Here is a 15,245-nt window from a genome sequence, read left to right on the forward strand (position 1 = left end):
AATGAGACATTGCAGGGATCTAGCTTGCGGACTTAACATAAAACCTGAGTCATCGGCATACATTTGTTTCTAAGCCTTGGATTTCTAATCCTCTAATGTTGTTATTGGATCTGATTTTAATAGCTAGCATTTCGATGGCCATAATGAATAGATATGGTGACAGCGGACACCCTTGTTTAACTTCTATGGACAATTCAAAGCTCTCTGAGAAGTAGCGGTTATTTACTATTTTACACCTGGGGTTGCTATACATTACTTTTACCCATTTTATAAGAGAATTACCGAAATTGAAAAAAATCCAGATATTTATAAATAAAATCCAGTCATACTTTATCAAATGCCTTTTCAAAATCCGCTATAAATACCATTCCTGGCTTCTTATATGTTTCATGATGTTCTATTATTTCTAGAAGTTGTCGTATATCATCTCCAATGTATCGTCAATGTAAAAAACCTGTCCGATCAGGATGAACAATACCTGGTAAAACCCTTTAAATTCTGAGTGCTATGCATTTTGCTAGTATTTTTGCATCCCAACATTGAAGTGTACGGGGCCTCCAGTTTTTTAGATAAACCGGGTCTTTATATTTGCCATCTGGGTCTTGATTTAATAATAGAAAAATCAGACCTGCCTGCTGAATACCTGACAGACTACCATTTCTATAGTAGTTAAAACAATCTAACAATGGAGCTTTTAGTATATCAAAAAATACTTGAATTACCTCTACCGGTATGCCATCAAGCCCTGGGGTTTTTCCAGACTGAAAGGACTTAATAGCCTCAAAACGTTCTTCCTCTGTAATTTGGCCTTCGCACTGATTTTTCTGTACATTTGTTAATTTTCCATTTTTTTTATATTATTTGGAAAGAATTCCTTACCATAATCTTCATTTAGTGGGAGAGGATGAGACTGAAAAGAGAACATCTGCCTAAAATAATTTGCTTCCTCTTTTAAAATATCATATGGAGAATCATAAGATGTCTTCAGTAACGAGTTTCTGCAAATTCTTTTTGTTAGCGTTCCTGTATTGGAGATTCAGGAAGAAGTTTGTGCATTTTTCTCCATATTCCATCCAGTTTGCTTTATTTTTGTAATAGATTATATTAGATCGTTCTTGAACAATTTCCTCAAGTTCTTTTTGTTTTTCCTCGAACTTATTTTGTATCTCTGTAGTATCGTTTTTATTGTGATCTACCTGTACTATTAGTTCATGGATTTCCCTTGTTAGTCTTGTTTCTTTAGCCAGAAACTGCTTTTTTATTATTGATGAATATTGAATTGAATGACCCCTGAAGGTACATTTAAAGGTATCCCAAACAATAAGGGGATTTGCTGAACCTATATTATACTGGAAAAATTCAATTATAAATGATTTTGTCTTATTTTTAACTAAGTTGTCCTCCAGTAAACTTTGATCAAATTTTCAGTATCCCCATCCACGTGGAAAATCTATAAGAGTTATGTGAATGCCAATTAGATGATGATCCGATCGCATTCTGTCTCCTATTAAAACTTTTTTGACAAAGTAGTCAAGATGACTAGCTTGATTATGTCTCTTCCATGTATATCTCACAAGGTCGGGTTTTTTTAGTCTCCAAATATCCACTATTTCTAATGTGTCCATAATATTTGTGATTTCCTTAAGGGCACGGTGATGATAGTTTGCAGAGTGATTAGAGTGTGGATCATCCTAATTTGGACCATATAGATTAATGAGCCAAATCTCTTTTTCGTCCACTTTCATATTCAAAAGGATCCACCTTCCTTGCGAATCCTTCCTGATTATTTGCACATTCAGATCGAAATTTTTGTTAACTAATATCATCACACCCTTTGAGTTCCTTTGTCCATGACAGAAAATGATTTCACCACCCCATTCCTTTTCCCACGCAACTTCATCTAAGGATGTAGAGTGAGTTTCCTGTAAACATTATATGTTATATTCCTTTTCTTTTAGCCACATAAAGACTGTAACTCTTTTTTCTAATCTGCCAAACCATTACAATTATAACTAGCTATACTTATTTCACCCCTTACCATAACTAGATACTATTCTCAGGCTAAATTGACCATAATTAGTGCTTGTAAAGTTACTGACAGAGGTATTATGAAGGTCAAAACTAGAGCTTTCAAATGTCTGATATTTAGAATTCAAGAAATAGGTTCTAGCAATATTTGTTTTATTCTCTTGCCTGTTTGCCTGTGAGCCAATGCCACAGATGTTAGAAAATTGAGACAAACGATGTGTGTAACAAATCTGAGTAGGTTGATGTGTATGATATTGGATATGATATAATGAGTGTGTATGATGTCTGTATAAGAGTAAGAGTTTAACCTGTCTAGGATCAGCGTGGCGCTAGCGGCACACCCCCCCCCCCCCCCCCCCCCCCACTGAAAAACCAGTGCCGCGAAATTCAAAAAAAATATTTTTTTTAAATATTTAACTTTCACACATTAAAGTCCAATACAGCTAATGAAAGACACAGATCTTGTGAATCCAGTCAACATTTCCGATTTTTAAAATGTTTTACAGGGAAGACACAATATGTAAAGATGTACATCTATTACCTAAAAACACATTAGCATAATCCACCATCTTTTATTTGTCCACCAACACCAGTAGCCATCACCAATTCGGCTAAACTAAGATATTTATAGCCCCTAACCAACAAAAAAACTCATTAGATGACAGTCTGATAACATATTTATGGTATGGGATAGGTTTTGTTAGAAAAAAGTGCATATTTCAGGTAGATGGCATAGTTTACAATTGCACCCACCGTCACAAATGGACTAGAATAATTACAATGAGCAACGTGTTTACCTAACTACTAATCATCAAACATTTCGTAAAAATACACAGCATACACGAATCGAAAGACACAGATCCTGTGAATACAGACAATATTTCAGATTTTCTAAGTGTCTTACAGCGAAAACACAATAAATCGTTATATTAGCTTAGCACATAGCAATTAGCAGCCCAGCATTGATTCTAGCCAAAGTGAGCGATAAAAGTCAACATCGCCAAAAGATATTAATTTTTTCACTAACCTTCTCAGAATTCTTCCGATGACACTCCTGTAACATCACATTACAACATGCATATACAGTTTGATCGAAAATGTTTATATTTAGCCACCAAAATCATGGTTAGACAATGTGAAATGTAGACAAGCTGGTAAAGAAAAAGTCCTTGCGCCACTTAGACAGTGATCTACTCTTATACATAAATACTCATAAACGTGACTAAAAAATATAGGGTGGACAGGGATTGATAGACAATTTAATTCTTAATACAATTGCGTTATTACATTTTTTAATTTATCCTTACTTTTCAATACAGTTTGCGCCAAGCGAAGCTACGTCAAAAAACATGGCGTCCTAAGCCACTAAAATGTTTCGACAGAAACACGATTTATCATAATAAAAATGTCCTACCTTGAGCTGTTCTTCCATCAGTATCTTGGGCAAAGGATCCTTTCTTGGGAGAAATCGTCTTTTGGTGGAAAGCTGTCCTCTTGCCATGTGGAAATGTCAACTGCGTTCGGGATGAACTGAAAAGCGTGCCCAACTTTTCACATCGTTGCAAAAATAAATGTCCCAAAATCGCACTAAACGGATATAAATTGCTATAAAACGCTTTAAATTAACTACCTTATGATGTTTTTAACTCCTATAACGAGTGAAAAGATGACCGGAGAAATATAACAGGCTAAACTAACGCTTGGAACAGGAGCGGGTCGGTGTCCAGCACGCGCGTTACGCAGCTCCAAAAGAATGACTAGCTTCAGGGTTTTTTCATTTGTAGGGCCTGTGAACGCGCAATCGACCCCATTGGAATCGTCATCACGTAAAGGCATCCAGGGGAAGACGTAAGAAGTGTCCGTATAGTCATAGCAATGACAGTGCCCTTTTAACTGACTTCAGAAGAGTGGCCAACATTTCTCAAATCTGACTCCATGTCAGGGAAATTGCTGTAGAATGGGCTCTGTTCCACTTAGAGACAAAATTTCAACTCCTATAGAAACTATAGACTGTTTTCTATCCAATAATAATAATAATATGCATATTGTACGATCAAGGATTTTGTGGGAAGCCGTTTCAAAAATTAGCCAAATTAGCATAAATAGTCTAAACAGCGCCCCCATCCCCAACAGGATAATGTGTGATGTCCAAATAAATAATAACTCTGCCAATTTGCATGTTTGAGTGTCTATGTGTGTAACATGTAGTGTGTATAACCTTAATATTCATAATTGTAATCCACATCGAATCACCATCATAGTTGCATCATCAATACCTTTAACATCATTGAAAAACACATCCCAGCATTTCCATAGCAATTGACGTTTCACATGATCTTGAAAGAGACCTTGCATTACTCTAGAGACGGCTTCACTACAGTACAAATGTATTCCGTACAATATGTTATTATTCCCCAATGTGTAACGGCTGATGTCTTCCTTTTCGTCTGAAGAGGAGGTGTAGCAGGGATCGGACCAAAACGCAGAGTGGTAAGTGTCCATGTTTTATTAAAGTAAACTGAACACTACACAAAACAAAAAAACAAAGAGAAATCTAATCGAAAAACAGTCCCGTGTGACACTAACACGGAAGACAAATACCCACAAACAAACAGTGAAAACAGGCAACCTAAATATGCTTCCCAATCAGAGAAAATGCAAAACACCTGCCTCTGAGAACCATATCAGGCCGAATGACAAACCTAAACATAGAAACACATAACCTAGACTGCCCACCCCAACTCACACCCTGACCATACTAACTAAAGACAAAACAAAGGAAATAAAGGTCAGAACGTGACACAATGCCCCTATTCTGATATCTTCCCCTTGCTTGTTGTAAACATATACAAACTTGTAGACAAATACATCAAAAAGATAAGCAATAAACACATTAAATTATAAAACAGTTCTGGACAATAGAGAGGGAGAGAAGAGAAGAGAGAAAGAGAGGAGAGCGAGATCAGGTGTGTGTATGTATGTATGTATAAGTCCGTATGTGTAAGCAAGCATGTAGTTGAGTACGTGTGTGTTCATATCCACTTCATAATGTTCAGATATTTTAAACAGTTCCCCTACCTTATTTTTTTTCGTAACCTGAAGTCCCTGTAGAATTTAGTACAGCCACAGTGTTATGGAGCTGTCTCGGAATAGCTGTCCATCTATAAAGAGTTTGTCCACAAAAATAAAGGCACGCCTATCATCCATCCTTTGTTGTCTTTGTACCGGATACAGTCTCTTACGACGTTCGTTTATCTTCTTTGGAAATTGGTAATCGAGACAGAATTTGGTCCCTTTAACCTTTCTGAACCGGGATAATTGTCATCAGAAACGCTGACTAGCATAGCCTAGCCTAGCGCCACAGGTATATAATATAATAAAGTTTCATGAAATCACAAGTGCAATATTGCAAAACACAGCTTAGCCTTTTGTTAATCCATCTGTCGTCTCAGAATTTGAAATGATGCTTTACAGCGAAATGAATACAAGTGTTTGTGTAAGTTTATCGATCGCTCGACAAAACAATAAGCACACCTAGCATCAGGTAACTTGGTCACGAAAATCAGAAAATCCGAAAAGCAATCAAATTAATCGTTTACCTTTAATGATCTTCGGATGTTTTCACTCACGAGCCTCCCAGTTAGACAACAAATGTTCCTTTTGTTCCATAAAGATATTTTTTTATATCCAAATACCTCCGTTAGTTTGATGCATTATGCCCAGGAAAGAGCGCCCGCGACAACGCCGACAAAAATCCCAAATTATATCCATAATGTCCACAGAAACATGTCAAACGTTTTTTATAATCCATCTTCAGGGTGTTTTTCAAATACCTATTCAATAATATATCAACCGGGACAGTTGGCTTTTCACTAGGACAGGGAGGAACAATGGCCGCCTTTCTCTGTTACGCAGAACTCACTCTGAGAGCCCCCACCTATCCACTTACGCAATGTGCCCATTCACGCTCATTCTTCAAAATATAAGCCTGAAACTATGTCTATAGGCTGTTGACACCCTATGGAAGCCATAGAAAAAGAAGTATGGTTGATATCCCTTTCAATGGGCAATAGGGATGCTTAGGAACAGAGAGGTTTCAAAAACAGGGTCACTTCCTGATTGGATTTTCCCCAGGTTTTAGCCTGCAATATCAGTTCTGTTTAACTCACAGACAAAAATTGTACAGGTCTTATTCTTGTGACATGATGATCGAGGCTTGGCTGGCATTTGACAAATAAAAATGATCTCACTTTTGTCCTTAGTAATCAGATACGTATCTGCAAGCTGTTGGCTAGAGCACACGTGCCAATACCAGAGTGGACACATTCGCTATATCTATGCAACATTTATTTGTGAGAAAAAACATCCGTAGGCCTAGAGTTGAAAATGCGATTAAAAACCCATTTAACTTTTGTTTTTTATTAAGTACATGTGAATTTAACCTCACATTATTTTCATGTGCACTGCGTATTTACGCACAGACATTTATCTGCAACAAGTCAATTTGATGGAAACAAAACTCTGATGGGAAAAAGCATTAGGTTCTAGGTGAGCGAGGAATTGCCACTCGGATTGGAGAGGAGGCCGAGTGCGTGTTAAGCTTTCCTGAATGGTCCTGCCGGGATGGCGCGTAAGTGGCCACGTTATTACAGGACGACTTTGAAGAATGATGATCTGAAACAGACCGCGCATTCAGTATCAGAAGTTCAAAATACAGCCGGACTGGCCTGCTACTGTGCCTTTCTGGACCTTGTAAAACTGTTGAGAGTGGACCCACAACGGATCCAAATCGAATGAAACATTCAAATCACAGGGCTTTTGCACTGTTATTCAAATGACATTTTCACTGCAGCCTAGAGTAGAATGTTGTACTCAACTGAAAACAACAATGCAATTATTCATTCTATAGTCTAGGTAGGATAACCGTATTGTCCCTCAACAAGATCAATAGCGGAGCTTTCTGAGCTGTGTGTTTCATGTCTTCACTGTTCTTTCATGCCCAATGATGCACCTGGCCTGTCCATTGCCTATCATCTATTCCCATTTTGTTCTTGTCAATTCATATTGAAAACTGATGCAGCTTTGAATGCCTTTATTTGTAGTATGATTGCTAGTTAGCCTGTTGCACATCTGGACAAATGAGCCAACTACCAATATTGTCACTCTGAATGGTGGATAGAGGAGAGAATCGACAGCTAGACTGATAGACTACAGACCTGTGGTATAGTTAAGCAATAGTAGGGCACAAGGGTGTGTGGTATATGGTCAAGTGCCTGGACACAGCCCTTAGCCGTAAACCCCGGAGGTGCCTTATTGCTATTATAATCTGGGTACCAACATAATTAGAGCAGTAAAAATAAAAAAAATTGTCATACCCGTGGTGTACAGTCTGATATACCACGGCTGTCAGCCAATCGGCATTGGCTGACCACCCAGTTTATGATAAAACTTAGCACATGGATGGAAAAGTGTAGTGCACAAGGGAAGCACCAAAACAAGCAGATGGGGAACTTTGGCTAGGATGGAAGAAATGATATAGCCTAGTAAAACCTGCAAAAGCGAATGTTAACCAGGAAAAACGCACTAGCATCCACTGTGCCCAATTTAAAAAAACACACAACCCTCCCCAAATCAAAAGATTGACAACCCTCCCCCCAGTAAATTGCGATCTGGCTCTTAATCAACCAAGCTGTAATTGCGGTTATCGGAGATTGAGCATCATTGATGCAGACAGTGACTGAATCGGAATTCCAACCTTCAGGACCACAATCTCAGGTGTGCACCAACACCGCACTGAGCGAATCCACATGTCTGTCTCTCTGTGTGTTAAATCATCTCCACAGTGAGTGTTGTGACTGACTGAGACCGACCAGCCGCGGGAGCATCAGCTCTCTCTGGTAGAAGGAACTCCGCGGAGAACCCAATCTTACAGAGGCGCGTGGCTCTTACGCAACACAGGAGCCCGAGCCAGCCAGCTGCTGCTCGCTACTATAGTTGTATCAAGTCACATCTAAGTCACATCTCTTAGGAGAGAGATGATAAAGCATCCATAAATTCTCCCAGCAGCATCCATTTTCTGGACGGCGGTTTGTTTAGTTAAAATTAAGCCGAGCCCAAAAGGGAGCGCGAGCTGTCACGTTAGGAAACACTAATAGCACGCACATTGTTCCACCGTCATAAACTTAATTTAAACATCCCTCAAATGTAGGCTAACCGTGATTGATAAGCCAGTAAAGCAATGGATCATCATGATAATGGTCATATTATTTAATTCAATAAAAATGTATAGATTAAATGCTATTTTTATAGCCTAATGGGCTATGTCTGTTTTCTGGCCAAATCCCCAAAATAAGGAAGTAATGCGAGAATGCTTGACTAAATTCGGACTAAACAATTTATATTTAGCAGTTTACCAAACATATCCACCGTTCTCCACAATCTTAGCCTATACCAGAAGCATTCTGTCACTCAATTGACATCAGTGCCCCTCTACTCACCTACACGACACCGTGAGCTCAACTCTGGTGGCGGGAATGGCAGCGGTGAATGGGTCAAAGTCTCCAATACAGGCCATATTCATGAAGCTACTCATCGTCGAAATCTCCCGTTAAATGGGTCTTCTTCGGTCGCATGAAAGAAAGAAACCGTTAAAAACGGTGCGCTGCTTAGGGTCGCTGTTGCATGAGGCTGCGGGAGGCGTGTCGCTCAGCCAGCTGCAAGAGGAGTGTCGCCCACAACAGCCGAGCGTCATGTGTAACGGTTGAAAGATTCAGCTCGTGCTAGTATGCAGAGTTGAGAGCGAGGTATAGACCTAGGCTAATATGGGTGATAGTGCGGAGGGCGTGACGCCCGCAAGAAGTGCATCCAAGACATGTGCATATCTCAGCTTTGGGAAATGTTATAGAATTACAAAAATAAAGAACCAAACACGATAACACATGATATTTTAAGGCCTAGTCTGTGCTGATGCTTTTAGGGAACCATTGCAATTAGCAAATGCTTTATTGCATACATTAAGTCAAACCAATTAAGAGATTTGTAGCCCAATTAATAGGCTAAATCATTGTAATGCCTGTGCTTTGAAAATCTATTGAATGACATTACAGTGCAAATCAGTGGAGGCTGCTGAGGGGAGGACGGCTCATAATAATGGCAGGCTTTGAGCAAATGGAATAGCAAACAAATAGCAACCATGTGTTTGATGTATTTGATACCATTCCACCTGGTAAACTCAAGCCATTACCATGAGCATGTCCTCCCCAATTAAGCTGCCACCAACCTCCTGTGGTGCAAATGAATAATGAAATCTCCGAGGAACTCATTTCTATGACACTACAAAGGCATCATGGCCCACCTGGTTTTCAATGCACTGGCATGCTAGCGAATTCTTGACTTTTCCAAACAAACCACAATTTACTCTCAGACATTGGGTGTCCTGTGTCCACCTGGTTTCATCTCAAAATAGTCTTTATCAGGCTGATTAAATCATATTGCACACATAGTTATCCACTTGCTTGGGTTTTGACAGTGATGAGAGGCTGCCTTTATACAGGCAGTGCAATTTTTATATTTTGTCCCTAATTGGTATTTTGACCAATTACATCAGCTTTGAAAAAGATCTGATTGGTCAAAAGACCAATTAGTGAAAAAAATATCAGAATTGGGCTGCCTGTGTAAGCAGCCATAATGATAAACTGAAATCAAATCAAATTGTATTAGTCACATACACACGGCTAGCAGATGTTAATGCGAGTGTAGCGAAATGATTGTGCTTCTAATTCCGACAATGCAGCAATATCTAACAAGTAATCTAACAATTCCCCAACAACTACCTAATACACACAAATCTGAAGGGATGGAAAAAGTACTTATAAATATGTACATAAAAATATATGGATGAGCCATGGCCAAGAGTGTGCAAGATGCAATAGATGGTATAAGGTACAGTATATGAGAGGAAGAATATAAGATATGTTAACATTATTAAAGTGGCATTGTTAAAAGTGGCCAGTGATTTTAATCTCTATGTAGGGAGCAGCCTCTCTGAGTTAGTAATTGCTGTTTAGCAGTCTGATGGCCTTGAGATGGAAGCTGTTTTTCAGACTCTCAGTCCCAGCTTTGATGCACCTGTACTGACCCTGCCTTCTGGATGGTAGCGGGGTGAACAGGCAGTGGCTCGGATGGTTGGTAATGACGCAGATGGCGCAAAGAGTCCACCTGAGAAATTTACTCTATTAAGTGAATGATTTCTCTACCGGATGCAGCAGCCCAATGAGCTAAAATATGAACAGCTGCGTCAAATTAGATTATATACTGAACAAAAAGCTTATTTCTCTCAAATGTTCAGCACAAATTTGTTTACATCCCTGTTAGTGAGCATTTCTCCTTTGCAAAGATACTCCATCCACCTGACAGGTGTGGCATATCAAGAAGCTGATTAAACAGCAGGATCATTACACAGGTGTACCTTGTGCTGGGGACAATAAAAGGCCCCTCTAAAATGTGCAGTTTTGTCACACATTGCCACAGATGTTCCAAGTTTTGAAGGAGCGTGTAATTGGCATGCTGACCGCAGGAATGTCCACTGGAGCTTTTGCCAAAGAATTGAATGTTAATTTCTCCACGATAAGCCACATCCAATGTCATTTTAGAGATTTTGGCAGTACGTCCATCCAGCCTCACAACTGCAGACCACCTGTAACCACGCTAGCCCAGGATCTCCACATCCGGCTTCTTCACCTGCGGGATCGTCTGAGACCAGCCACCTGGAAAACTGATGAAACTGAGTTTTCTTGTCTGTAATAAAGACCTTTTGTGGGGAAAAACTCATTCTGATTTGCTGGGCCTAGCTCCCCAGTGGGCGGGCATATGCCTTCCCAGGCCCTCCCATGGCTGCACTCCTGCCCATGTGAAATCCATCGATTAGGGTGTAATTCATTTATTTAAATTGACTGATTTCCTTATATGAACTGTAACTCAGTAGAATTGTTAAAATTGTTGCATGTTTCATTTATATTTTTGTTCAGTATAGTTTAGGCCCAAATTAGTGTTTTAATCAGGGTGCCCAATAGCTGATTGATTGCCAAAATGTCTTATCTTCAGGTGCAGTTGACCTTCTGACACAGTTGCTGAAGCCTAGGCTACAGCCAGGGTCTCAATCAATTATCTCCTGAGATGAGACAGAATTAGCCTACTTGATCAAATCTGGCATTTACATTACGACACTATTCAATCACTTTCAAGACACATTCTGGAGTTTGTGTTTTAGCAGCCCTGCCACGAGGGATGGGGACTGGGTGCGATTTCTACCGTGCTTTATACCATGCCATTCGGGGGCACCATTTTTTTTATGGGACCTATGCGATTTCTTTTAATGGGCCTAATAGCAAATACATGGAATTTAACGGTAAAGAAAACCAGCCACGTCGCGGACCCCGATGTCTTGCTCCCAGACAAACTGAACAACTTCTTTGCTCACTTTGAGGACAATACAGTGCCACTAACATGGCACGCTACCAAATCCTGCGGGCATTCCTTCACCGCAGCCAACGTGAGTAAAACATTTAAATGTGTTAACCCTCGCAAGGCTGCCGGCCCAGACGGCATCCCTAGCCACGTCCTCAGAGCATGCGCAGATCAGCTGGCTGGTGTGTTTACGGACATATTCAATCAATCCCTATCCCAGTCTGCTGTTCTCACATGCTTCAAGATTGCCACCAGTGTTCCTGTTCCCAAGAAAGCTAAGGTAACTGAGCTAAACGACTATGACCCCGTAGCACTCTCTTCCGCCACCATGAAGTGCTTTGAGAGACTAGTCAAGGATCATATCACATCCACCCTACCTGACATCCTAGACCCACTCCAATTTGCTTACCGCCCCAATAGGTCCACAGACAACGCAATTGCAATCACACTGCACACTGCCCTAACCCATCTGGACAAGAGGAATACCTATGTAAGAATGTTGTTCATCGACTACAGCGCAGAATTTAACACCATATTACCCTCCGGACTCAACATTAAGCTCGAGACCCTGGGTCTCGACCTCGCCCTGTGCAATTGGGTCCTGGACTTTCTGACAGGACGCCCCCAGGTGGCGAGGGTAGGAAACAACAACTCCACCCCGCTGATCCTCAACACTGGGGCCCCACCATGGTGCGTTCTGAGCCCTCTCCTGTACTCCCTGTTCACCCTTTGACTGCGTGGCCATGCACGCCTCCAACTCAATCATCAAGTTTGCAGACGACACTTCAGTGGTAGGCTTGATTACCAACAACGACGAGACGGCCTACAGGGAGGAGGTGAGGTCCCTCGGAGTGTGGTGTCAGGAAAATAACCTCACACTCAACGTCAACAAAACAAAGGAGCTGATCGTGGACTTCAGGAAACAGCAGAGGGAGCACCCCCTATCCACATCAACGGGACAGTAGTGGAGAAGGTGGAAAGTTTTAAATTCCTCGGCGTACACATCACGGACAAACTGAAATGGTCCAACCACACAGACAGCGTGGTGAAGAAGGTGCAACAGCGCCTCTTCAACCTCAGGAGGCTGAAGAAATTTGGCTTGTCACCAAAAACACTCACAAACTTTTACAGATGCAGAATCGAGAGCATCCTGTCAGGCTGTATCACCGCCTGGTACGTTAACTGCTCCGCCCACAACCGTGAGGCTCTCCAGAAGGTAGTGAGGTCTGCACAACGCATCACCGGGGGCAAACTACCTGCCCTCCAGGACACCTACACCACTCAATGTCACAGGAAGGCCAAAAAGATTATCAAGGACAACAACCACCCGAGCCACTGCCTGTTCACTCCGCTATCATCCAGAAGGTGAGATCAGTGCAGGTGCATCAAAGCTGGGACCGAGAGACTGAAAAACAAGGCCATCAGACTGTTAAACAGCCATCACTAACATTGAGTGGCTGCTGCCAATATACTGACTCAAATCTCTAGCCACTTTAATAATAAAAAATTGGATGTAATAAATGTATCACTAGTCACTTTAAACAATGCCACTTTACATAATGTTTACATACCCTACATTACTCATCTCATATGTATATACTGTACTCTATACCATCTACTACATCTTGCCTATGCCGTTTGGCCATCGCTCATCCATATATTTATATGTACATATTCTTATTCATTCCTTTACACTTGTGTGTATAAGGTAGTTGTTGTGAAATTGTTAGATTACTTGTTAGATATTACTGCATGGTAGGAACTAGAAGCACAAGCATTTCATTACACTCACATTAACATCTGCTTACCATGTGTATGTGACCAATACAATTTGATTTGATTTGATTTACGGTACCGGTCAAAAGTTTGGACACCTACTCATTCCAGGGTTTTTCTTTATTTTAATTTTTTCTACATTGTATAATAATAGTGAAGACATCAAAACTATTAAATAACATGATTCCATATGTGTTGTAACCAAAAAAGTGTTAAACAAATCAAAATATATTTTAGATTCTTTAAAGTACCCACCCTTTGCCTTGATGACAAATTTGCACACTCTTGGCATTCTCTCAACCCGGTGACTACCTCATAAAGCTGGTTGAGAGAATGCCAAGGGTGTGCAAAACTGTCATCAAGGCAAAGTTGGCTACTTTGAAGGATCTAAAATAAAAAATATACTTTGATTAGTTTAACACTTTTTTGGTTACTACATGATTCTATATGTGTTATTTCATAGTTGTGATGTCTTCACTAATATTCTACAATGTAGAAAATAGTAAAACATTAAGAAAAACCCTTGAGGTAGGTGTGTACAAACTTTTGACTAGTACTGTATATTACCTTTTAATTTGGCATGAACACAACCAGCCATTATGTTATCTTATTGTCAAAACAAATCACTTCAAACAGTAGCCTACCTGAGCATGGTCATCCACCCCCCAAAAATCCAGCATCCAAATAGTGCACTGCTGAAATAGTGCATTTTGCACATGACAAAGTCAACAAGCACTGCAAATTGTGTAGGCTGCAATTATCTTTTGCACAAAATATTAATCATTATGAAGGATTAATAAATTGAAAACAATATAGACTATTGGTAACTATTGGTTTTAACCTGAATTATATTTATGATTACAAAACTCCTTGGTCATCTATAACATAACCATTCTTTTTTTCTAATTCAATGGTCAGGACACCTGCACTGATGTGTTCTAGTCTAAAACACCATGATACAAATTAAACAATTTTCTCTGAGATAAAATCCTCCTGAGCAAAACCACAGCTATTAAATCATTTACAGTTCAATTTAATGTATTTTCACTTGCAAAGTGCTTACAACAAACTGATAGCCACGGAACTATGAAATTCGAAGACCTCTTTTTCACACCATAGACCCTGAAATTGAATTCCATATCATCACAAATACCATCAGTTATAAACATGTCCAAAACATTAAGGGCCGGTTTTATAGACACAGCTAAAGCCTATAGTTCTGGACTAAAAAGCATTCTCAATGGAGATTCTCAGGCAAACCAGCCCTTACAGTACAGCAATCATTGATCTAGTCCAGTATGGATTTCTGGTTATTACGACAATAGTTAGTTAGAAAATAGTCAGATTTAGTTCTGGGTATCCAGATAAGTTACAAGGGATAAGCTACAAGTAAATAACAGTTTTCACTTGGATGTGTGTGCTCCAAAATGTTATTGTAAGCAATAAGGTCATTACAATGAGCCTTCAGATTTTGATACCAAGGGAGCCCAGGAAAACATTCATGTGCATCCCAAATTTCACCCCATTTGCTAGTACACTGGTCAAGTAGTAGTGCACTATATAGGGAATAGGTTGCCTTCTGGGACAAATTCTTAAGCTCTTCTGTAGTTGTCATACCTCCTGTTCATCCGTGTGTGACCTATCTGTACAACCATTCGTATGCTTTGCTTGGTGGTGAATTACAAATGACACTACTGCCATCTGGTGGATACATCTGGTTAGTGTTCTTTGAAAATGCATATTTTGAAACCTCGCTTCCTTCCTTTGAGTAAAGAATAGCTTTTATTAGTGTAGGTGAATGCTACGAGGTGGAAACCTTGCTTTCACCTATCCAATCAGGTTAGTTGGATCAGTGAAGGCTACAGCCCCAATCACTGTAATGCCCTTCTTCATAAGTGCTCTCCCCACACTTCCGATCTTCAAATCCCCACCCCTCCCTCAAAAGGAACACACCCAGGTGACCACACACAGGGTAC

At 40.1% G+C, this 15,245-nt stretch overlaps 1 protein-coding gene across 1 annotated transcript in view; it reads right to left on the reverse strand.

The window, feature by feature from the left end:
• LOC129866705 (copine-8-like) overlaps positions 1 to 8,810 on the reverse strand; it is a 97,330-nt gene extending 88,520 nt beyond the window's left edge. Inside the window, exon 1 of the mRNA XM_055939529.1 lies at positions 8,526 to 8,810. Within this exon, the coding sequence (XP_055795504.1) occupies positions 8,526 to 8,620 (95 nt within the window). The 5' untranslated portion in view covers positions 8,621 to 8,810. The remainder of the gene's footprint in view (positions 1 to 8,525) is intronic.
• Positions 8,811 to 15,245: the final 6,435 nt, after the last annotated feature.

Source organism: Salvelinus fontinalis, chromosome 12, assembly GCF_029448725.1.
Source record: "Salvelinus fontinalis isolate EN_2023a chromosome 12, ASM2944872v1, whole genome shotgun sequence".
NCBI classification, from domain to species: Eukaryota; Metazoa; Chordata; class Actinopteri; order Salmoniformes; family Salmonidae; genus Salvelinus; species Salvelinus fontinalis.